Here is a 24023-nt window from a genome sequence, read left to right as displayed (position 1 = left end):
TTGGAAGCTAGCAGAGTATTGTAGATTTTAGTAATAAGGCCTTTGTCTGAGGTGTCATTGCTAAAGATGTTTTCCCAGTCAGTGGACTCTCTTGGTGAATTCTTTCATTGTACACAGGTGTCTTATCTTCAGTATATCCCACTTGTCTATTTGTGTCTCCTCTGTGTGTGTGTCCTGCCCTGTTTCTTATAGCCTGTGTAGTCCCTGTGCCAAGGTTCTCAGATTCGTCCCTAGGGGCAATTACTTCTTTTGCAAACCTGTCCTTTTCCCAAGGGATGGGCTGGCAGTGACAAGAGGGGCAAGTTAGGTTACAGAGTCAGAGGGACATTGAAGGACTAGTGAAGGGACAGTCAACTGGGCTATCTCCCACCACCTTTAGCCCTCTTGGTGACCTGGGTCCAACAGAAGCTCAAACTATGAAGAACATGTGGCCAGGTAAATCACATGGTACCTGGGGTGTGTTGTATGACACCCACAGGGTTAGGAGGTCTCAGGGAAGCTGGAGATCCCCTTCTGCCTTCCTCCAGCAAGGGCAGGCCCCGTGGGGGGTTATTCAGTGCGATGAGGCTCACCATTTGCTACTAGTAGAAAGGGGTTACTGGCGTGCCTTCCGGGTTCGGGTTCATTTGTCTACTCTCCCTTTATTATGGATGTATGGATGGAATAGCCACCCCTACCCCCAAAGCTTGGTAGTCCTCATCCCTTTACTTGTTATTCCATTTGGGAAATGGACGGTCTTTGTCATGATGACAGAGAGGTGTATGTAGGGAGTGAGACAAACTGAGATAAAAACCAGAGCAGATTCAGCCAGGAGGCTGAGCAAGGCCATGTGAGGGGAGCTAGCTGTCACACCACTGGAAATCTCCAAGACCCACAAGCCCAAACCCTCTGCCATTGAGTTGGTTGCCTGAGTGGCTCTCGAGGGCAGAAGACCCTAGGGTTTCCAGGGATGTAGATCAGTGGTTCTCAACTTTCTTAATGCCACAACCCTTTCATACAGTTCATGTTGTGGTGACCCCCCCCAACCATAACATTATTTTTTTCTTTTTTTTCATAACATTATTTTCATTGCTACTTCATCACTGTCATTTCGCTACTGTTATGTATCAGGCAGCCCCAGTGGTGAAAGGGTCGTTTAACCCCCAAAGGGGTCACGACCCACAGGTTGAGAACCGCTGCTGGAGATGAGAGCACAGACGGCTCATCTTTCTCCTGCGGAGCAGCTGGTGGATCCAAACTGCTGACCTTGTGGTTTGCAGCCAGGACTCCTTGAGATCTCTAAGGAACCAGCTAAAGAACCATGCCCAAGACAGACAGGACTGCCTTCCCTAGAGCCAGTTCCCAGAACGCAGACAGGTAGCCAATTGAACTGTACTTTGCAGTTCGCTGCAACATTAGAAACAAGGTGGTCTCATGCCTGTGCCTGCCCACCCACCCGCCCCAATGGGCCTGGGGGAAGGAACTCACTTCCTACCAGCATTGGCTTCACAGCATGGCCCTATGGGTGTCCCTTGGCCACTGGGAATGCCACCTACACCCTCTCCAGCTGAGCAGCTTCTAGAAGCTTCTGGAGTGCACCTTACCCCTCCCCCTTCCCAACCAGACAATGGGGACAGCAGGAGCAGTGGTGAGGCAAGGGATGGGGTCTGACCAGTGTTCTGCCCATCCAAATGTCTTCCACCATGAGTCCCCTCCCCCAGCCTAGGTTCCTTGGCTCTCTGAGGAGGGGTGCTGCCACCATAGTGGGTCTTAAGTCAGAAGGTCTGCTCTCTGCAGGTGCCTCCCCTTCCTGGGTATCCAACTCCTGCCCCCGAGGTTCAGACAGGTGTCAGGATTAGGGTGGGAGCCTGTGGCTCAGAGGGAAGCATCCTGCCCTAGTGTGTCTGTGGAGGGGGTGTATCCAGTGCCCAGGGGATGGTGGCCAGAGTGGCCAATGCCCCTCGAGGGCTGGTGGCACAGGGCCCTTGAGGGTGTGTTGCTGGGTTTGGTCTAGGTGTAGGTACTGCTGGGTGGGTCTAGTGTGGGTGTGGAGGAGTGACCACACTGTCTTCTGAGGCAGGCCTGGTGGGGCTGGGATGGCCCCAGGAGAACAGTGCTCAGCAACCGCCCTGGCCTTCCTCGGAACCTTGCTCCTGTTGCTGGTTCTGGTGCCCCTTCTCCTAGGTGCCAGTGGACCATGAGGGAGGTAAGAGGCAGGAGCTCTGGTCAGCTGCCAGGATGGGCTTGATCTAGCCCTCACACCCCCAAAGAGAAAGGCTCATCCACCACAGGAGACAGAAGCAGAACTTTATTTCTCGGCAGGAGGAGAGTGGGGGCAGGGTACAAGGCCCCCCGACCCTCACAGAACCGAAGAAGACAGGTGGGTCGCCCTAAAGTGAAAGCTGGGACCACAGGTGGGGGAGGGTGAGAGGCAGCCAGAGGTGAGGGTGGGGCACCGGGCTCAGGGCACTGTGACGCGGTAGGGGCTGCCGGGGATGTGCTCATCTGCCCATTTGACCACCAGCGTGTACTCCCCCTTGTCCTTGAGCAGGTAGGAGACGCTATAGAGCCGGCTGCCCACGTGCTTCACCAGGATCTCCTCGCAGGGCGTCCTCGGGCCGTGCACACCCACCAGCAGCATATTGTTGCCTGCACGATGGGGGCGCTCTCAGTCCCAGACCAGCTCCTCAGGCCCCTCCTTACTCCCCCACTCCCTCTCCCCTGGGCCAGCCCTGGCCTCGACTGCCCACCTGCTTGGCTGCAGTCCACTGTGAAACTGCTCTTCTGGCCCGCATAGGCCTTGCTCAGCCCCAGGCCCTTGGCCACCACCTTACTGGCATCTGCAGGACTAGGTCCAGGAACACCATGTGCGGGGGCACTGGCAGCCTTGGTGAGGGAGTCCACGAATACTGATGTGGTTTCGTGGAGACTGTGGTTGCTGACGAGGCGGGGGCCTATGGAGCAGAGGAAGTAGGGCTGAGTAAAGACCTGAGGGCCAGGCAGTGGGGGTGGGGCAGAGTCTGATGGGTGGCAGACTCACCTGTGACTTTAGCCTTGAAGGGGCTCCCCCCAATGTGGTAAGGGCCGCCATACTTGATGGAGATGAGGTAGCTGCCAGGCGCCATGGGTGTGTAGGTGACACGGTAGCCCTCGGGGCACTCCTGGCAATCCATCTTCACCTTAGAGGGGCCATCGATGGTCACCGACAGGGCCCCAGCGCCAGCGCTGCTTGTGTTCACAATAAACTCAGCGGGGCTCCCTGGGAACAAAGGGGGTTCAAGCAGGGGTTGGCTCCAGGGCCGGGTCACACCTTTCACCCACCTTCATGGGCCCGCGGGGCAGCCCCTACCTGTGATGCCACCTTCCAGGCCAGCTCCGTAGGCTGATACCAGGCCTGGGTCCCCTCCGTGCCCAGGCTCACCAACCCGGACCTTGAAGGGACTTCCAGGGATGTGGGTCCCATTGAACTTGACATCGATCAGGTAGACTCCGTTCTCCCGAGGGATGAAGCGCACAGCATACTTATCTAAGGAGCAGAGGCAGGTGCTGCAGCCCACTTCTCCCCCAGCAGCATGCCCACCCGGAAGGGCCCAGCTGGGACTTCCTGAAGGCGGAACACCCCCAGGGCTGGCAGCCACAACCAACTGGACTGAAACTTTTATGAGCAAGGCCCACCTTGCCCCTGGCCTGGCTGCCAGCCCCTGGTTACTCTGCAATGGGCCTCTCCTGCCTAGGGCTGGGCCGGAAGGCTGGCTGGCAAGGACTTGGCTGGTGAGGGTCTGGCTGTCGACTGGTTCCTGACTGTAGCCTCCTGCCCCTCAGGGCTGACTGGCCAGCCCTGAGGGGGCCAGGGTAGATGGCTGGGTGGCCGGACAGGGACAGGGCCTCACCTTGGTCGATCTCGGTGACATAGCATTCTTCCAGGGCTCCCGAGGGGCTGTGCACCTTGGCATCAATCGCCCCCTTAGCCCCATTCAGGCTGACTGCAAAAGAGGCTGGCTGGTTGACCTTGAGCCCTGACTCCTAGAAGGACAGCAGACAGGTTTAGACAGGGCAGAGGGCAGAGAGCTGGTCTCGGAGAATGGGAGGCCCACAGGCCACACTTACCCACCTGGTGTCCAGTGTGGTTTAAAGAGAGAGAGCCAAGGAGCAAGGGGCAGGAAGCCACAGGCACCCAGCATCCCTGCTGCATACGCCAGCCCCGCCCCCACCCCCCACCCCCCACTCTGCAGCTCTCCCCCACCCCACTGGCGGAAGGAAGGGCAGTGGCAGGCTCTCCCTCTTTAGACCTCAGCCCTGGTGCTCAAGGGGCACGGGCTTCTGTTCCAAGCCTTTAGACCTGAGGCACGAGAAAAACCCCACTTTCTAGGCGGGGAGGGCCCTGCCGCCTGCCGCTGGGCGTGGGTGCACCGACCAGAGCAGAGGCTGAGTGGGGCGCCCACAGCCAGAACGGGCCTGCCTTGGGCGCCTCTGGTCTGGTCCAGGCGTCCAGGCCTGACGGGATGGCAGGGGTCCCGGTCCTGGTGGTTTCTCTCAGTGCCTCACCTGAAGACTAGAAACAGTGAGGCGGCGGGCGTCACCAGACGGAGAGGCCACGGGCACCACGAAGGGGCTGTCGGGGATGTGCTCTTCATTGAACTTGACGGAGACCTCGTAGTCACCTGGGCAGGGAGAGAGGGGGAGGCTGGGCTGGGAGGCCCCAGGTCTGCGGCATTAGGGCTCTGCCTCCCTGGTCCCTCCAGTACCTGGCTCCTGGACCACATATGCCACACCACAAGAGCCGTCCTTGCGGTCCTCGAAGGAGATCTCAGCCTTGCTGGGCCCCTCGACAGCGATGGCCAGACCCCCGGCCCCGGCCTCCCTGGTCCAGATGCTGAACTCGGCTGCAGGGACAGAAGCCACATGCTCAGGTTTGCTCCTCGTTCCCCCTACCTTGTTCCCTCCCAAGGCTTGTCCAGGGGCCCCAGCACCCTACCTGGCACTCCAGCTTCAGCCCTCTCCAGGCCAGGGCCCCCAGCTCGGACCTTGTGGGCACCCCCTTCCCCTAGGGGCCCCACGGTGAACTGGAAGGGGCTTCCAGGCACATGCTGGCCCTTGTACTTGACGCTGACTGTGTGGGTGCCCATCTCAGCGGGCACGAACCGGATGCAGTAGGTGTGCTTCTCCCCCTCCACAATCTCTGCCTCGTGGCTCTTGCCTGATGGGCTGGTCACCTGGGCAGTCATGTCCTGGATGTTGATTTCTGTAAGGCCAGGGGGGCAGTGGTAAGAGGGCAGCCACTTTCCCACCCCCCTGCTTGGCCAGAGTAGCCAGGCTTTTTCCAGACACCTCCTTAGCCCTACCAGGGATCTTCAGGCTAAGGTCACAGTGGCTGCCAACGTTGGCCACTGAGGGGGCTCGTCGCCTCCGAGTGATGCTCTCTTTCACTCGGCCCTCGCCGGTCACCTTCACCGAGAAGGGGCTGCCTGCAGGGAGAGGGTCCAGGTTACAGGTTTGCCATGGTTCTGGGGAGTGGGTGAACAGTGCCACCACACTCACCAGGCACGTGCTGGTCTGCGAACTTGATGTTGATGATGTAGTTGCCAGGCTCCGTGGGGCAGTAGGTGACCCTGCATGTGCCGTCGTCCAGGTCCTCTGTGTTGATGTCTACTTTGCTGGGACCCTCAATGGACAGGCTGAGACCCCCATAACCTGCAGGAGGGTCAACCTTGAGTCAGGGGCGACCACAGGTGCTGCCCGGCCAGCTGGCAGGCTGCTGCCTACCTGCATCCCGTGTGTCGATGATGAACTCCGCGGGCTCAAAGGTGTGGCCCTCACGAAGGCCCTGGCCTGAGACGCGCACACGGCTGGCATCCCCTATCTCTGACTGGCTGATGACCACGGGGATGGGGCTGCTGGCTACATGCTGCCCATTCTTCTTCACGTGCACCAGGTGCTCTCCGGTCTCCTTGGGCACGAATGAGATGCCTGGCACAACAGGAAGGAGTGGTGGTAAGTCAGCTCCGCTTGCCGAAGGTCCGGGCTCACCACTGGCCAGCCAACCCGCTCCTTACCCACGTGGCCATTGCGCAGCCGCTTGAGCAGACAGGGTTCCTCTCGGCCTGAAGGCGGGACCACGGTAGCTGTCAGCAGGCTGAGGTCCGTCTCTGAGATGTTGATGGGGATGTCGGCGGCTGAGCCCACCTTCAGGTGGGACATGCGCATCGAGTCGTCACCTGGGCATGGACGGGTGGACATCCATCACTGCCAGTCCAACCGTGGGTGGGGTGTGTGTGCCTACCTGCCCACCCTTTCTGACCCCCGTGCTGCCTACCTGTGACCCTGGCAGTGAAGGGGCTGCCTGGGACGTGCTGCTCATTGTACTTGACGAGGATGCTGTAGTCGCCGGGCAGCACAGGCAGGTAGGAGACGCTGCACGTGCCATCTTGGTTGTCGGTGCAGCTGATCTCAGCTTTGGATGGGCCCTCGATGGCCAGGGACAAACCACCTGGAGAGAAGAGCGAGGGGCCCGGGCCACCAAGCAGAGGCCAGGGTGTAACTCCATTGAGGGGGACTTTGTACTCAAATAAAACTCAACTAAAAGTGCCGAAGAAGAAAGGCCTGGGGATCTACTTATGATGGAAAATTAAAGCCAAGAGTTTGGTTTGGTGTCATCTCTGTTTAGGGACTATTTGTTGAAGGGGCTGGTTTGGGTTGAGAGGGGCGTCTATTCAGAGAGAGCCTCCATTTGGGATGTCTGCCGTGTCCAGCCCTGGGCCACCTGAGGGTATCTTGGGCCCCGAGATGGTGGAGGAAGGGCTCACCCTCGCCTGCATCCTTGGTGTTGACGGTGAAGGTGGCAGGCTTGTTGACCACACCGTGGGTGAGGCCAGGCCCATAGGCGGTGACATGGCCACAGTTGACATAATCCACATAGAACTGCAGGGGGCTTCCTGAGGCAAGGAGGGGGAGGGCTGTGTGGGTCTCTATTCCCCTCACCCCGGCCCCTCCCAGCCTGGCCCAAGGTGAGGTAGTAAGACAGGCAGGCCCACCTGGAATGTGCATGTTGTCGTAACGGATGTCCATCTCATGCAGGCCAGCCTCACTGGGGGCATAGCGCACCGTCACGGTGCCGTCCTTGTTGTCCGTGATGGCAGGCTGGGCCACCTTGCCCGAGGGCATTCGCACCTCACCTGCAGGTGGCAGGGGAGCAGGGTCAGGGCAGCCTGCTGGGGAGCCCAGAGCTCTTGCCCCTGTGGCTGCCCCGCCCCTTGCCTTGTTGCCACTCACCAGTAATCTCACCCTTCTTGATGGTGAAGGGGATGACCAGATCAAAGGGCCGCAGGCTGGTCACGTCCAGCCCATTGACTCCCACCAGGGGGCCCTCAGGGGCCTGCAAAGAAGACAAGTCGGAGGGAAGGGCTTCCAGGAGGGCTGGGCTGGGCACCCCAGGAGGCAGTGCTTACCCAAGTCTGCTGGCCACCCTGGGCATAGGCATACTGTGGGGCTAGCTGCTGCGGCCGCAATGGTGGCTGAGTGGTGGTGGGCTGATCACCAGCCAGGGCCTGTGGGGCAAAGCAAGAGCTGTAGTCTCGCCGCCCAAGCCCAGAAACCCCCGCCCACTGTGTCACCTGCCCCTCACCGTCACTTGGAAGGGGCTGTTGGGCACGTGCTCGCCGCCAAAGCGCACACAGATGACGTATTTGCCAGGCTGGGGCGCCGTGTAGAAGATGTCAAAGGTGCCATCCTCGTTCTCCACCACGTCCACGTCTACTTCTGAGCCATCGGGTGTGCACACAGTGCAAGTCACCTTGCCCTTCCCGGCCGCCTTTGCATCTACTGTGATCAAAGTCTCCTCCCCGATTTGGATGGTGGGGCCGATGCCAGCACCTGAGGGGGCAGGGTTTGTCCCCAAGGGGAGGGCAGTCATGAGCTAGGTGCTCCAGTTGCTCGCCAGCCGCCCAGCCTGGCCAGGCCCCCCGCCCGTGGCCCTCCCAAGCTGGGGACAGTGAGTGGCTTCTCAGAAGGCAGGAAACATTCTCCTGAGGCACCTCCGGCATGGTCCCTGATGGGGAGGGGCCCAAGAGGTGGCACCCGGGGACAGGGAGGAAGGAGAAAAGGCATGGAGGGCCACACCATCACTGCTGCTGTCATGGCCAAGGGGCCCCTCCTGCCACCTGCGGCCCAGCCCTGCGTGTGGACGGAGGGAGAGCTGCGGCAGCGTGGGGTGTGGTGCCCCCCAGGCCTGAAGGTGACACTGGAGTTTCCTGATAACTGAGAGGTGGCAGGAGGACAGGCAGCCGGCCAAGCCAAGAGCAGGGGCAGCAGGCAGGCAGTGGGGTTAGCACAGAGCGCGCAGCCAGGGCAAACAGCTGAGGATGGGGAGGGCCAGTGACGCTGTGCACTGCCAAGGAGCATGGTGGCTCGGAGTAAGCCGTCGGCTCAGGGGTTGCACGACGCCGGCCTACTTTTCACCAGAGCCCACAGGCTTCCCTGAATCTGTTTGCCATCTCCCTAGTGGCTCCCAGTTGCTCTCCAAGTTCAAATTCGTGGCCGCTGGCCCAGTTCACCTGCTGTACTACCCCTGCCCTTCCTGCTTCCATCCTCCACTCAGAGTCTGGGCAAACTCCTTCAGGCGGATCGCGACCCCAACGTATGTGGCTAAATGCCCCTCCCCCATCTTTGCGCACACATCTGTAACCCCCCTGCCAGCCTAAAACTCCTGCACACATGCCTGTCATTTCCCCCCAGCCTGCAGCTCCTACCTCCTCCACCCTGTGTGCGCACACCACACAGAGATACATGTCACCCACCAGCCTACTACAGCTGCTAAACCCCCCATCCTGCACACACACTGTCACCCTGCTAACCTAGCAGCGCCCCCTTCCTAGCTGCAGCCTTTTAGGCCCTGCCCCAGCTCTCAGCAACCTTGGAGTGGCTGGCAACCCTCCCTAAGGTCACTGCAGGGGGTGGGAGGCGAAGAAGGGCAGCTGGCAGGGGGGCTGCCCACCCAAGCACGAGGGCAGCAGGTGCACGGCACTGCACCCCCAGCTCTAGCTCATGCACAGCACAGGCGCCCTTGAGGCCGAAGACGGACCTGCTGCCCTATCCCAGGCATGTCCCCAGGGCACCAAAATCCCCAGACCCCAAAGCTCCTACAATGGGGTGCCCTCACAATGCACCTCACCCTGAAAGCTCCTGGCTGTACCCCAAGTTCTCAAGCCTCCCTGGCCCCTGCGCCCTCCCCCGTCCCTCCAGAGAGCTGCAGCAGGGACTGCCTTGGGGGAGCACAGAGAAGGCAGGAGGGGCATGGGGAGTGGCCCCAGCAAGCAGCTTACCTAGCCCGTGACCTCCGATTGACACTGAGGTGAGAGGGCAGAGAGCAAGGAGAAAGGACAAGTGAAAGTGAGTCACTCCAGGGGCAGCGAGCCCTCGCTTCTAGTTCTCGCTTCTAGGCACACCCGAGCCCCTGGGGGCTGCGCTCACCTGTCACCGTGCACTTGCTGGCGTCGCCTGTGGGCACGGCCCGCACGCGGTATGGGGAGAAGGGGATCTCATCGCCGCCATACTTGATGAGGATGGTGTAGCGGCCAGTCACATCAGGTACATAGGCCACCGTGTAGGTGCCATCCTGGTTGTCTTGGATGTGGGTCTTCTTGGCCTTGCCCTCAGGGTCCTGCCGCGGGGAGAACAGAGGCAGCGGTTGGCCCAGTCCTCAGCCCTGCCCCGCTGAGGCCCTGTTCCAGGAGCGAGGCTCACCGTGATCTGCACAGCCAGCAGGCCCTCCCCAGCATCCGTGGCATCAATGGTGAACTCTACGGGCAGGCTGGCTGGCACACCGGTGGTGTTGAGGCCGGGGCCACTGGCCTTCACCTTACTGGCATCATGTGTCGGCAGCACCTTGACCTTGAAGGGGCTGTGGAACCAGGGGGTGGGGCTCAGTCAGAGAGCTCCCAGCACCCAGCCAGACTCCTCCTCTGGCAGGCTTAGGGCTGGCCCCTCACCTTTGGGGGACCTCGTCGTCCCCGTAGAGAACAGAAATGCTGTAGGGCCCCTCGCGGCTCGGCACATAGTTGACAGTCTGGGTGCCATCAGCGTTGTCCACCACATCCACTGGCTCCACCAGGCCTGGCCCAGACCCACAGCACAGCATCAAACTGCCTGCCCGCCCCATGACCTCCCCATCCATACGAAGGGCCGGCCCCCCAGTCCAGGTGCCAATCTGGGACCCTCTAACCGGCTCTTTCCCCTCCTTCACCCACCTCCTCGGTCAAGGGCACTGACCTTTGGGGCCTTGCACTTTGACCTGGAGTGGGGCAACACCCGCCTTGCTGGTGTCCACCTGGAAGGACTGTGGAAGGTTCGCTCGGACCTTGCCTGAGTTCAGGCCCCGTCCCGAACACTTCACCTTGGATGCGTCTGTCACATCATGCACAGGGACCTTGAAGGGACTGCCTGGAGGGCAGAGAAGAGGTAGCAGTGACATGAGGTGAGGTAGGGAAGAGGGGAGTGACCCAGCCCAGTCCTGTGGCCTTGCCCTCACCTGGCACTTGGCGGCCACCGTAGGTGACGTTGAGACTGTAGGTGCCAGCCTCATAAGGTATATACTCGACTGAGCAGCTGCCATCCTTATTGTCCATGCAGGACATCTTGGCCTCTGAGGGGCCCTCGACAGCCAGGCCCAGACCCCCAGTGCCTGCTCCCCTAGGTCCAAACACACAACAGTCATTCCCTGGGAGATGCCCCAGGGCGTGCCCCTTCCCTTCCAGGCTGGCACCCTTACCTGGTCTCCACAGTGAACTTGTTGGGCTGGTTGGTGGTGCCACTCTGGATGCCAGGGCCATGCACCCGCACTCGGGAGGGGTCACAGCCCTCAGCCACGGGCACCTGGAAGGGGCTGCTGGGCACAGGGCTGCCATCATAGGTCACATCCACAGAGTGCAGACCTGAGGGCAGACCAGTCAGGAGGTACCTGGCTACTGCCCACCAGCCTGCCGGCCCACCGGCACCCCAGCCCCAACACTCACCCTCCTCGTAAGGCGTGTACTCCACTTTGTACATGCCGTCACCACAGTCCCGCACGAACGTCTCCGTCAGGTTCCCAGAGGGGTTAGCAATGCGGGCCTTGACGTGTGGCCCTCCAGTCTGTGTCAGAGCGCGGGCGTCCACACTGAACTCGGTGGTGGCTTCCCGGAAGACACCTGCAGGACACAGCAGGGAGTTATGGGGTTCTAGGGCCAGGAGCACTACCCTGCCCTACCATCTCCCAGTACATCCCCTCACCTTGGCCCTCAACACCAGGCCCGTAGCACTGGACACCAGACGTATCCACAGCAGGCTCCACCTGCAGCTTGCTAGGGAAGTTGGGCACAGGCTGGCCGCCGTACTTGATGGTGACAGTGTAGGACCCGGGGCAGAGTGGGATGTAGGTGATGGTGTGGGTGCCATCGCCGTGGTCCTGGATGTACACCTCAGCTGGCAGCCCCGCCTCGGAGCAGATCTCGATGGTCAGCTCGGCGCTGCCAGCGCTGGAGCAGTCCACCTGGAACTGGCCCACCTCGCCAGCTGTGGCTCGCTCCAGGCCAGGGCCCGAGCACTTGACCTTGGACGCATCAAAGCAGGGCACCACATGGGCCTTGAACGGAGAGCCAGGAATGTGGGTGTCAGCGAAGAGGATGTTGATGTTGTAGTCCCCAGGCTCCGTGGGCACGTAAGACACGGAGCACGTCCCATCACCATTGTCCAGACACTCGAGCTGGGCTTCGCATGGACCCTCTACCGTCAGGCCCAGGCCGCCTGTGCCCGCCCCTTTGGTATCAATGGTGAAGCAAGCAGGGGAGCCTGCGCTGCCCCCCTGCAGCCCAGGCCCGAAAGCCTTCACCTGTGGGTAGGAAGGAAGGTCAGGAGCTGAGCACAGGAGGCTGGATCAGTGCTCAGAGAGCACAAAGGAAGGCAGCTAGGACAGAACTTTAGATGATGGGGTCCCCTCTCCAGGCTCTCTTACCTTGCCGGGCTTGGTAGGGGACACTGCCTCCAGCTGGAAGGGACTGCCAGGCACGGGCACTCCGTCATAGGTCACCTCCACCTCATAGGGCCCCTCCTCCCGGGGCACAAAGCGCACCAGGCTGTTGTCAGTCCCTAGGCCAGGCTCCACCTTGCAGTGCACCGCGGCACCGGAAGGGCCCATGATCTTGGCTGCCACTTTGCCTTGGCCACCAGCCCCCTTGGACTTGACTGTGAACTCCTGGTCTTTGCCAACGTCCACCTCTATGGGGACAACAAAAAGCGGTAGGAGGGAGCTGGCTGTGGCATCCAGTTCAGGCCACCCAGGGGCCACAACCTCCACCCCGTGACTTACTTTCTCCCAGGCCTGACACTTTGATTTTGCTGAGGTCCAGACTGGGGGACACCCCCACAGAGAAGGGACTCTTGGGGATGGGATCCCCTCCATAAGTGACATTGATGCCCACTGGGCCCTGGAGAGGTACAGAAAGGACAAGCCTCAGGCCTTGGTCCAGGGCCCCGCCAGAAAAGGGGCAGTGTTCAGGAAGGTGGCCCCAGGCAGGTCCCGGCCCTGCCCGCTATGCCGACACCTACCTGCTGCACAGGGGTGTACTTGACCGTGTATGTGTTGTCATGGTGATCTACAATGTCCACATCCCGTGCTGCATCCCCCTTGGCCAGGCCCGAGAACTGCACATCCAGCTTGCCTTTGCCAGCAGCTTTGGCATTGACTGTGAAGTGGGTGGGTTTGCCGAGCTCGACTCCTGAGGGACACAGTGGCCTTTTAAGTGTGCCTTGGCCCAGATGCCCAATCACCCTAGCCCTCAGACCTGCCCTCCACCAGGTTACAGGTCTGCTCACCAGTGCGGCTGAGGCCAGGACCCTCTGCCTTCACCTTGCTGGCATCGTGGGAGGGTTCCACCTTGACCCTGATGGGGCTGGTGGGGGTGGCCTGAAAGAATGGGGGCGGGGCAGCAGGTGAGGAAAGCAGCTGGACCCCCAAGGCAGCCAGGAGGGTTGAGCCAAGCAGTACCCACCTGGTCAGCAAAGAGCACCATGATGGTGTAGCTGCCAGCCCCGCGGGGTGTGTACTTAACAGTGAACGTGTCATTGTCATTGCGGATGATGTCAAAGTCGATGTCAGCCTCAGCCGGGCCCACTACACCTGGGGCACACTTGATGCCAATGCTGACGTCGCCTGTGACAGGTGCAGGGGTGTAGGCCAGTCACATGGAGCTGACCCACCTGTACCCGCCCTCATGCCCACCAGCGCCCTACGCACCCTGGCCTGCTTCTGTGCAGTCCACAGTAAAGTAGGTGGGCTCGTGTGCTTTCAGCCCAGTCTTGGCCACGCCTGGGCCGTAGACTTTCACCTTGTTTGGGTGGCTGCCGGCGCCCACATTCACCTGCAGGGTGGGGAGGAGCGGTGTGACTGGTCTGGGGAAGGCCGGTGGAACAGAGCCCTCACCCAGGTGTCTGGAGAAGAGGGGAAGCCTGACTGGGAAGTAACCGCTCAGGGTTTCCATGGCTAACTTTCCCAGGCTTTCCTTTCATGGTGCCTGGAGATAGACTGGACTGCCAACCTTCTAGCGAGGCCCTGCCTCAGAAGAAACCTGGAAACCCCAAGCGGCGGCAGGTGTGGGCAGCCCGGAATCCCTGGATATTGCCAGGGAAACCCGCAGGGCCTGGCCATTCTCCCACTAGGTAGGCACCCCAGAGAATTTCAGGCAGATCCCCAAACTAACACTTGAAGGAGCATGTTTGTCATCGCTCTATTCAAAACTGATGAAGAAGTACACATGTCTCGAATTGAGATCCCAGATGGGGACTCGGTCATTGAGAAAAGGAGCCCTGATACATGCTAGGACATGGTGACCCTTGAAAAAGTGAAGCCGAGCTGAGAATGCCAGATCCTGGGCCACAAATGATGTCTGACTCCCTTTCAAACAAGCTCCTGGCTAGGTCCAGACAGACGAATAGCTGCTCACCCGGAAAGGGCTGTTAGGGATGCTGACGCCGCCCCAGGATACCATGGCAGTGTGCTTCCCGGGCTTCCTGGGCACGTAGCTGCAGCTGTATGTGCCCTTGCCATTGTCCTTGACTGTCGCCTCCACAGGACAGCCCTCATTGTCCTAGGAATGTGGGAACAGGGAGCAGCTTGCTTGTCAGTGCTCCAGGCCTAGGGTGCCAGGCCCTGTCCTCTGCTTCTTGGGATGGGGGACACCTCACCTGCACTTGGACCTTGAGGGGGGCCTTCCCTCCAAGCTTGGCATCCACTGTAAACTCCGCAGGCTTGTTGACCGCCACGCCGGTCTTCTCCAGTCCAGGCCCTCGGGCCTTCACCTACCGGGGACCAGCGAGACCTCAGGGTGGGGGGCCAGAGGTACAGAGTGGCTGGCAATGGGCGGGGCCACCTGGCCGGCTTACCCTGTCTGGGTAGAAGTCCTGAGGCGCCTCTCGGATGTCCGCCATGAAGGGGCTGAGCCGGATGTCCTCACTGTTGCAGAGCACATGCACCGCATACTCGCCGGCCTCCTGGGGCCAGTAGCGCACGTCACAGGAGCCGTCGCCCTTGTCGTCACACTCAATCTTGGCCTGGGATGGGCCTTCCACTGAAAAGCCTGAGAGGGTCCCAGATCATCAGTGCCCAGAGCCTCAGGGCAGGAAGAGGGCTCTGACCCACCCCAGCCAGCCCCAGCTTACCCAAGGTGCCCACGTCATCCCCGATGGCCTCCACCACGAAGTCTGCCGACTTGCCCACAACACCACCTTCCAGCCCAGGGCCCCAGGCCCGGACCTTCTGGTTGCCACATTCAGTGCTGACTTTCACCTCGAAAGGGCTGGAAGGGGAGAGCCACCTGGGTGAGACGTGCAACCCAAGGGGGCAGCAGGTCCGTGCCAGACCCCAGAGCCCCTCTCACCTGCGCGCAATATTCTGGCCACCCCACGTGATGGTGACAGTGTATGTGCCAGGGACTGTGGGGTAATACTCGAAGCCATAGACCCCATCGCCCAGGTCCTTCTGCTTCACCCGCTCCTCGCCCTCTGTGTAAAATAAGGGACCTCAGGCCAAGCTCCAGGGGGCCCCTACCGCCCCCCTCACCACCACCCCTCACTTACTAGGGCCCTTGACAGTAACTTTCAGCTCGCCGCTACCTGCACCCTTTGTGTGCACCTTGAAGTCGGCTGTCTCCTTCACCCGCACACCCTTGGGCTGCAGTCCCCGGCCAATGGCCCGACAGGCGCCAGGATTACAGGCTGTAGGCCAAGGGGTCAATGAGTGCCAAGGTCACCCACCCCTCCCGCCCTCCCCCTAGGACAGAATAGGAGCCAGACAGACATAGGTGGGGGACCCCTACTTCTGCTGTCACATCAGCCCCTGCCCCACCCCTCGCACCACCCTCCACCCCACCCCCCCCGGAAGACAGAGCAGGTCCAAGTACCGTGGCCCCGAGGGCAGAGCAGAGAGCAGCAGGTTTCTAGACAGCTGGGCCGAGCTCTTCCGAAGGTGGAAGCATGGAGAGGAAAGACAGAGTGCCACCGGGCAAGAGGAGGAGGACAGGGAGCCGCAGGGAGAAGAGAAGGCGTGGCCAGACAGTGGAAGTGCAGGAGGGTGAGGCTGCAGCCAGCCACCCAACCAGCCCTTGCCCTGCCACAGAACACCCAGGGCAGAGGCCAGGGGGGCCGGGGCCAGCCTACCTTGGCCCACAGTGACGATGTAGGGGCTGCGAGGGATGGGGATGCCGGCAAAGGTGACATGGACTGTGTGGGCACCCTCCATGGTGGGCTGGTAGCTGCAGCGGTAAGTGCTGTCGGCCCGGGCCTCCACCTGAGGCTCCACCGTGCCCTTTTGTCCAGTGGGGTCCTGAATGGTGACCTCAACCTCACCCGTGCCCGCTCCTGCCGGGAGTGTTGGCTCAGTTGGGGGACCACCACAGCTCCCTCCACTCCGCGCGCCCCCTTCGGCCATTTGCTTACCGGCTGTGAAAATTTCAAAGTAAGTGGTCTTGTTGGCAATGTTGCCACTGGGCTCCAAACCAGGACCCTGGGCAGTCACCTTGCTGGCATCACCCTGCGACTTGTCCACATACACCTCAAAAGGACTCTTGGCAATGTGCTGGCCGGCGAAGAGCACAGTGACCTGTTTCCAGGAGGGGCCAGCTGTGAGGACCAGCCTGGGGCCCCTGCCACCAGCCCTTCCCAGCTCCCTGGGGGCTGAGGGCTCACCTTGTGGGTGCCCGTCACCTCAGGGATATACCAGACAGAGAAGGTCCGGTTCTTGTCATTGTTGGCAGTCACCTTTGCCTGTGAGGGAAGCCCATGAGCCTCTGCTGAGAGGTGCCCCACCCATTGGGGCCTGCCACAGTCCCCTCCTGCCTCCTGGTACCCCTACCTCCTCCTGGTGGCCCGCCGGGTCCTCTACGTACACCAGGACCTCGCCCTGGCCAGCACTTCGGGTCTCCACAGTGAACTCCGCCCGCTTCTTCACCATATTGCCTGTGGGCTCAATGCCTAGGAGCAGGAAGGAGGCTATAAACCCACTGTCACCCCTCACCCTGGGGACCAGGAGGTATCCCTCCTTTGCCGTTTTAGCCAAGCACCTTGTACACCCACGGCAGGAAGTCTATCAGGAGGACCATGCTGCACAGAGCTGTGGGGCAGGCCTGGTCTGTTTCTGGAATACCAACTCTGCCACCCTGCGCATGCAAGTCCCTGCCTGGGTCCCTGATTCCCAGCGTTCCCACAGCAGACCTGTTGCCTGAGCCTGGCTCAGCCGCGTTAGCCTCAGTGAGCTCCGGTCTGACCAGCGCGGGCAGCTGGAGGAGCTGAAACTTCCTGATGGAGGCAAGGTGCCTGCGGGGAAGGCTGCACACCCCACCCCCACTCACCTGGCCCATAGGCACGTGCTTTCTTTGGGTTGAGTTTGGGTCGCAGGGGTGCCCCTGGCTTCAGTTTGGCCTTCGGGAACTGGGACAGGTAGGTCATGACGGAGTGCTCGTCCACATTGGGGTCCACAATCTCTTCAGGGGTGATCACCTGCCACAGGGGGGAGACAAGAATCATGGAGCCCCTGCACCTTGATGGCTACTGTATCCAACCTTGGTCAGCCTGGCAAGTACCTGAGGGACGCCCAGCCAGTCGTCGGCCTGCTGCATGGCCTCTCGAGCGTTGTTCACGGGCTTGCTGGCATCCCAGGAGTCCCAGTCGGGACACAGGCCTGCAGGGAGGGGACAGCTGTGAGGCCCCCTGGGCCGCAGGCACCCGCAGTCATCCCCCACCCTGGTGGGTCCTGTCCTGCCTCACCTGGGGCACAGCTATCCACCAGGGCACCCAGGGCGCGGCCGCTCTGCCAGTCGCGGCTGAAGTTGGTGATGGGCAGCTGCGGCAGCTTGTTCTGAATCCAGCCCAGGAGCCTCTGCTTCGGCGTCTGCTTCTTGGCTTCCTCGTCTTCCTCCTCATCCCACATGGGCATGGAGATGGAGTAATGCAGGATCAGGGTCCAGATGAGGCCCAGGATCAGCTTCAAGTTCCCGTCCACGATGGCCTTACTATCTGTGCGGGACAGGAGTGGCGGCCCCAGGTCGGCGAGGGGCCTAGCAGCCCGGGGTGGGGGTGAACCCTCAGTCCCAGAAGAGGTTGGGCATGGGCAGGGCCATCGACCTCCAAGCCTGGGGTCTGCAGGGTGAGGCGTGGGGGTACAGAGGTGAGGGGCAGACGCGTCTTGACACACACACCACGGTGGAGCTCAGTCTGGGACCCGTGGGGGCCAGAGGCAAGCCGGGCACAGCCCCAGGCAGGGCCAGGGAGGGTCTGGACAGGCAGGCTCCCAAGGGTGACTGGTGAGTGTCGTGCACCCATGGCCTTCACCCATCTCCGGGAGTCCTGGGGGTGGGGGTGGGCAGGTGGCAGCAGAGCCCAGAAGCTGGGCCCCAACCCTGTGCTGGAGGGATGGGGTGGGGACCGGAGGCAGGAGGCGCGGAAGGAGGTGTGAAAGTTGGGAAACTCCACTGCTGCCCTGGGGTGGGGGTGGGGCCGGGAAGTGGAGGTGTTGGGCAAGGACTCCTTAGTTAGTTAGGTGCTAGTGTGTGGGGCCCCCACTCCCAGCTAAGCTGACAGCGGATGGCACTGCAGGCTAGCGCAAGGGAGGGGCCTGGAGGACCCAGTGGGTGGGCGGCTTGGACTTGACTCACTGGGGCTTAACAGGGGACTGCCTGGCAGGAGGCCATCCCAAGGCCTTCCTGCCCCCATGGGAGTAGGGGTGTGACCAGTGAGCTGGGGTGGGGGACAGCAGGGGGTGGGGAGGAAGGGGGTGGGTCATGTCCCTGTTCAGTGTCAGACAGAGGCCCTGGGTGGGGCTCCCGACTTCCGCAGAGCTCAGCTGGGGCCGCCCACCAGCCCCCCACCCACCACCCTAGCGGGTGTCTGGGCCATGGGTGGCCGCCCGGCTCACCACAGGGGAAGTGGTTAGGGGTAGTGCCTCCTCCACCCTGGGCGGGCATCCTGCACCCCTGTCACCATGGCAACCCCTGGGCCCGCCCACCCGCCCGGTGTCTGCTGGGGGGTGGGGTGCTGCACAGAGGGGAGGAGACCCGCAGGTGGGCTTTGTAGAAGTGGTCTTTGGAATCCCCTCCGGGGTTGAAAGGCCCCTGAGCAGAGGCAGTGGGGTGTGTTGAGTCAGTGGGGAAGGGAGGCCAGGTGAGGAGGGGGTGGGCCCCATCAGAAGGGCCATCAGTGGGCCATGCGGGCAGAGCCTCGAGGACCAGCTGGGCAGCCCAGAGGACCCACCAACCCCAGGCCTGGTCCTTCCCTTAAGCAGGGGAGTGGGGGGCAAGGGCTCAGATCCAGGCTGCAGTGTAGTCCTGGCAAGGTCCAGGGAGGCCAGGCTAGGCCCCCACATTGGTGGGCCTGTTCCTGAACCATATTAGGCCAGATTATGTGGGCCCCCTTCCCCCTAGGAAAGGAAGGAGGGAAGAGGCCTGGGCGGGGAGAATGCCTGGTAGGATAGCCCCGCCCCCACCCTCCCCTAATCACTGCTGCTTTCCAACATTTTTTTGCCTTATATGGCAAAGCTCTGGGAACCAGGCCTGCTCCAGCCAGCTTGAAAGAGGGAGGAGGGGAAGGAGCAGAGAGGAGGAGACCCCCCCAGAACTGGGGTGTGGTCCCCCTGCCTCCCCACATCCGGTTGTCCCCCTACCCCCACCCCTAAGACTCCGAGATGACTCAGCTTGACTAGACTGAGGCTGGAACTGAGGGGTGGGCCTCTCCTCTTGCTTGGCATTTAGCGGAAATAGCTGCCACCCTTGGGACCTGCCCTCTGTGTGGTGGGGGCACCTTCGTCTGTCACGCAGGGTCTGGGTTCAGGACGACCCATGTGGGCCAGCAGGGAGAACCGCCGTACCTCTGGCTCCATCCCTGGCTCCTCTCCCCACCTAGGGGCCCCCATCTGGAGAGGATGCTCCAGGAGGCCTCTGGCCTCCGCAGGCCAGCCTATCCCGGCCAGTGACAGAACATTGGTTGGCCCTCCACGAAGCAAGCACAGGCCAAGACGAAGCACAAGCAAGGTGCTGCCAAAAGCGACTGGAGGCGCGGGCTCCCTGTGCGGGCCAGACATCGCCTTTGCTCCCAAGGTCCGGGGCCCGCCTTAAACTGGGGGTTGGAGTGTGCCAATCAGGCCTGAGTGAGCGCGAGGCCCAGACAATGGGCCCGAACCTGGGGCTCCCGGACCGCCGCGCCCCTGGCCTTGGCTCGCTCAGGCCCGGCCAGCAGAGACGGTGAGCTCAGCTGGGTGCGGGCCAGCGGGCCAGCGGGCCAGCGGGCGGGGCGCCTAGCGGTCCGCGGGCGCCTTTGTTTGAGGCCGGCGAGGGGAGGGCGGGGAGCGCGCGTGGGGCCCTCACCGATGGACACGAGCTTGATGCTCTCGCGGTCCAGGAACTCGAGCGCCACGGACACGTTCTCCAGCTGCATTTGACGGAAAGTCGGCCGCTGGTTGTGCTTACGGTGCATCTTCTTCTGGCTGAGCACCTCGAGCAGCGCGATGAGCCGCAGCCCATCGCTCAGGTCCGTCTGCAGGTTGGCGATGCGCTTGCTCACGCACTTGAGGTGCTCGTTGCACCACCGCGTGAACGTGTTCTGCTGGATCTTCTTCCACGGAGCGTCCTCCGCCAGGTCCTTCTCGGTGGCCGGCATCTCGGAGTCCCGCGTGTCAGCGCCTCCACCCAGAGCCGCGCCCGCAGCGCTCTGGCCCGCCCGGGCGTGTGAGCTACTCATTTTGAGGCGCGAGGAGCCGGGGGCGGTGCTGCAGTCTCGGCGAGGGGACGGCCCTTTAATTAAAGTCGCAGGCACCCAGGCGCACACTGACGGAGGCCGAGAGCAGAGGTTGGGCTGCGGAGAGAACGAGCCCTTTAAATGCGGGTGGAGGGCGGAGCCCGTAGGCGGAGCTGAGGAGGGGCGGAGTTTCCAGGGGCGCGTCCGGCCTGCCCCGCCCGTTGGAATGCCCCCTGCGACCCCCGTTTTATCCAGTTGGCCCTGGCCTTGGCGGCTGCGGGACACCCGGGCTCTGGGGAGGGTGGCAGGCCGAAAAGGGTCAAGGACACGCCTGGGCCACCAGTCTGTGCCTCTGCCTCGAATCTGCATCCCGAGAAACGCGCCTGGGGCCCTAGGACTGGGAAGACTGAGCAGCGTCAAGTGCGGGACAGCTGAGCGGCTGAGTCCACGCCATACAGGGACTTTCCTGCCTGGGATGGGTGTAGGGTAGCACGGGCCCTGGAAGTTGCGTGGGTCCCCGTTCGGGTCCCTGCACCCATCCCCGGCGTCGGCGCCTGGGTACCTAGGAAAAGACCAAGGACCCAGAGCAGACCCTTGGTGCTAGCGCTGACCAGGGCCAGCCTCCCCTCCGAGGCCCCTGCGTGGAGAGCGACAGGGAACGGCCCACAGGCCGGCCACTTCCCAAGCCTTTGTCCTGGCCGGCCCAGGCAGGGAGTCTTCAGACCCCTTGCCTTCCCACATGGGCGGCACCCACCACCGCCTCCCTGCCTGCTTGCCAGGGGAGGAAGTGGGGCACTGGGCCAGGAGGCTGCCAACAGGCGTTCCAGGAGCTCTCAGCCAGCCCTCTAAGGGGCCAGGCGTGCCAGTGGGCCTTGGCAGAGGACAGGATGCAGTGCGCGAGTGGGGATGATGGAGTGAGGCCGACTGCCCGCACCTCACCACCTACCTGTGGGACTGGGCGGGAAGGAGGGCACAGGGGCTTGGTCTCCTGACACATTGACCCCGAACTGAGTTGGAAGTTTGGAAGTTGGCTTTCTAGAGACTAAAAGGCCTGCTAGGGGCTGGGATTCTTAAAGCTGACTTGGTAGGCTGTTGATTCCCGTGTGTGAGCAGCTTGGGGCACAGAGACAATGCAAGGTGGACCAAGGAGTAGAAGGCAAGGGAAGCTTCCGAGGAGCTGGGGATGTGTCCCAAAGGCAGATCATTTGAGACTGTGGGAGGCCCTGTGGAGAAGGGACAAGGGGACTGTCCCAGCACAGTGCCACCCTGTGTACTGTGAAGATGTGAAGAGGGACAACCTGCTCCCCCAGGGCTGCCTCCTCCTATGTCACTGGCTTCCCCTGGGTAAGGGTCTCAGGGCCTCCTGCTGGGGTTGCTGAAGCAGGTGCAGGTTCAGTGTGGCACCATTCTGGGCTAGATTGGTGGGAGAAGGGGGCCTGGGGACTCCAGCATGTCATGCCCAAATATGGTTGATGCCTGCTTGGCCCTGGGTGTCTGCATGGCCCCTAGTGGGTTTTCCCCCACCAATGGTGGTGGCAGGGGCTCCAAATGGCATTCCCCAGTCCTAAGACCCACTCTCCAACACTCTCCCCTCTGATTGTCAAAGGTGAAGGGAAGTTATAAAGGGGGGCCCTGTAGGAACCCTTGTCTTCCAGGTTATCTTCATTGTTATCTGCCCAATGTCTCCGTACCTTGCCCCCAACTGGCAACCTAGGTTCCAGCAGCATGGATATTCATCCAAGAAGTGAATCTCTCTCTACTTAGTGCATTTTCCAGGGTCCTTAAGGATGTGGTCATCTATTCCTTAGCCGTCAGACAGGGAAAGGGCACCTGGAACTCTTCAGTGGTCAGTGTCAGCATCAACGGATACAGAAGGCAGGGTGTTCTGCCTTCCAGCCCTCAACACCGCCCCCCCACCCCCGGGCCCCAAACTCATGTCATCGAGTGGATTCAGACTCTGTGAGACAGGGTAGAACAGCCATTGTGGGTTTCCCACACCATAACTCTTTACGGAAGTAGAAAGCCTGCCTGTCTTTCTCCAGCCCAACTGGCCCCAGGCTTTCCCTATTTGGGGAGAGAAGGGTGGACATGGAGAGGGTCCTTGCACCTAGAGGACGGAGTATATCCACCAGATGGCGCCCCACCCCCAAGCCCCCAGATCGGGCAGTCTCAGGAAGCCAAAATCCAGCTCTTTCATATTTTCCCTTATTTGGAGTAGATTCTTGGATGTGAGACCCACCCCGCTCCGCCCTCACGCCAACTTTCAGACCCCAGGCCTGGCCCTCCAGAGGGGGCTCCGAGTGCAGAGGTTATTCAACTGGAATTCCCCTAGTGCCAGCTGGTTGTAGGTCTGCTGGCCAGGAAGGACGTGAGGGCCCGAGGCAGAAGACTGGCACAGCCAGACTGGGCCCGGGTTGGCGCAGGGAATCTGCGTGAGGCTGGGAGAGGGCGCCCTTTTCCAAACAGCTTCTCTGCATCCACCTTGGCCGCGCGCACCGTGTACACAACGGCCCAAGGACGGGCCAGCTGACATGACCAGTTTTTCCCAGCCTCCACTCCGGTGTCTTGGGGCTCAGCCGATAGCTTAGGTCCTGAGCTGCACAAAGCCTCGGATCAAGCCTAGAGGCCCGGCCACACCCCCGCCCCAGCTTCACCGCGCGTGGCAGCCCCGAACCAGCAGGGAGAAGTGGGCGCCCGCCTAGCTCCCAGGTGCCCGCTCACGCTCAGCCCCCAAGGAGCTTGGCTCTCGTTGCCAAGCATGCAGGGACCCTGGGCCGTGGCTCCGAGTCTCCTTGGCACAGACCCGCCCGCTCCAGGTATGCTCGGGAACGCGACTCTCGCGCCTAGCTCCACTGGCTAAGCCAGGCGCACGCCAATGCCACTTTCACCACCCACGCCCTGGGCCCCGCGCCGCTGGCCTCCCGCGCTCACCTGCTGTCTCTGTGGGCTGCCGGCGACCGACCGCGGGGTGGCGCCTGGTTGCCTGTCGCGCCCGTGCCTTGCGCTTGCCCGCTTGCTAGTCCACTGCGCGCAGTGCGCCTCCACGCGAATGGCCCGCCGCCGCCCGCCTTCTTGTTGGCCGCACCCCCGCCCCGCGCCCGCCCCGCGCCGCCCGGCCCGGCCCGGCGAGAAAGCCTTAATTGGTAAAATCGCCCAGAAGTCGGGGGCGGGGGTGCGCGACGAGCTGGAGCGCCCAGGCCGCACAGGCGACACCGCCCCCCGCCCCCCCCCCCCCCGAGATGAGCTCACCAGGCGAGGCAGCCAGCACGCGGTGGCTGGGGGGGGGGTGAGGGGGGGCGGACGCGCCCGGGCGCCTTCAGGGTCTGCAGGCCCCACGCCAACGCCAGGAACTTGGAGGAGCCAAGAGTTCGCCAACTGGAAAGACCACCTCTCCCAGGAAGCCCCCCCTCCAGAGCAGCAGGCCCTAGCAGGGTCCCCATCTGCACCCCAGTGGGTGTCTGGAGCCCTAGGGGCATCAGTCAGGGGCAGGTGCTCTGTGAGTGCTGACTGGGAACAAGGCTGTGCTACTGGACTGGAGCCACTGAGGCCCAGATGAGTGGACCACCTGAACCCACCCCTGGATCTGCTCCTGGGGCATATCAGGCAGGCGGGAGCTGTGTGACCTGGAATCTCTGAATTCGCACCCCCACCACATGCAGCCACACCCTGGCACAGCCTGGCCTGTGCCTTCCTCTTCAACGTGCCATTGCCGTCAATCGTCAGGCTACATGGCCTGTGCTAGGTAGTGCTCTTTGGAACATTTTGCCTACAACAAGACCATTTTACACCCTGACCAA

At 62.0% G+C, this 24023-nt stretch overlaps 1 protein-coding gene across 2 annotated transcripts; it reads right to left on the bottom strand.

Annotated features, from left to right (window-relative positions):
- Positions 1 to 2272: 2272 nt before the first annotated feature.
- On the bottom strand, positions 2273 to 23310 carry FLNA (filamin A). 2 transcript variants are annotated; one of them, XM_075539416.1, is made up of 48 exons: positions 23158 to 23310; positions 19857 to 20343; positions 17266 to 17514; positions 17082 to 17179; positions 16851 to 16998; positions 16355 to 16473; positions 16189 to 16266; positions 15940 to 16102; positions 15661 to 15861; positions 15082 to 15219; positions 14883 to 15006; positions 14665 to 14801; positions 14389 to 14582; positions 14191 to 14304; positions 13950 to 14093; positions 13244 to 13367; positions 12999 to 13159; positions 12823 to 12913; positions 12556 to 12725; positions 12317 to 12434; positions 11963 to 12225; positions 11242 to 11839; positions 10986 to 11159; positions 10742 to 10904; positions 10502 to 10662; positions 10243 to 10413; positions 9963 to 10086; positions 9718 to 9874; positions 9445 to 9634; positions 9297 to 9320; positions 7601 to 7848; positions 7425 to 7523; positions 7249 to 7351; positions 7011 to 7151; positions 6783 to 6911; positions 6293 to 6466; positions 6033 to 6194; positions 5743 to 5946; positions 5518 to 5670; positions 5322 to 5444; positions 4955 to 5221; positions 4725 to 4862; positions 4525 to 4640; positions 3870 to 4002; positions 3329 to 3505; positions 3020 to 3238; positions 2730 to 2933; positions 2273 to 2628 (listed from the first exon to the last, which is right to left on the bottom strand). In XM_075539416.1, exons 2-48 carry the CDS (start codon positions 20227 to 20229, stop codon positions 2441 to 2443), a joined length of 7947 nt encoding a protein of 2648 aa, XP_075395531.1. In that variant the 5' UTR covers positions 20230 to 20343; positions 23158 to 23310; the 3' UTR covers positions 2273 to 2440. The 2 variants fall into 2 exon arrangements, with proteins under 2 accessions (XP_075395531.1, XP_075395532.1); XM_075539417.1 differs by lacking the exon at positions 9297 to 9320.
- Between the last annotated feature and the right edge of the window lie 713 nt (positions 23311 to 24023).

The sequence above is a fragment of the Tenrec ecaudatus genome, chromosome X (assembly GCF_050624435.1).
Source record: "Tenrec ecaudatus isolate mTenEca1 chromosome X, mTenEca1.hap1, whole genome shotgun sequence".
NCBI classification, from domain to species: Eukaryota; Metazoa; Chordata; class Mammalia; order Afrosoricida; family Tenrecidae; genus Tenrec; species Tenrec ecaudatus.
The sequence above is the reverse complement of the archived record's forward strand: the minus strand, read 5'-3'. Positions and strand labels throughout refer to the sequence as shown.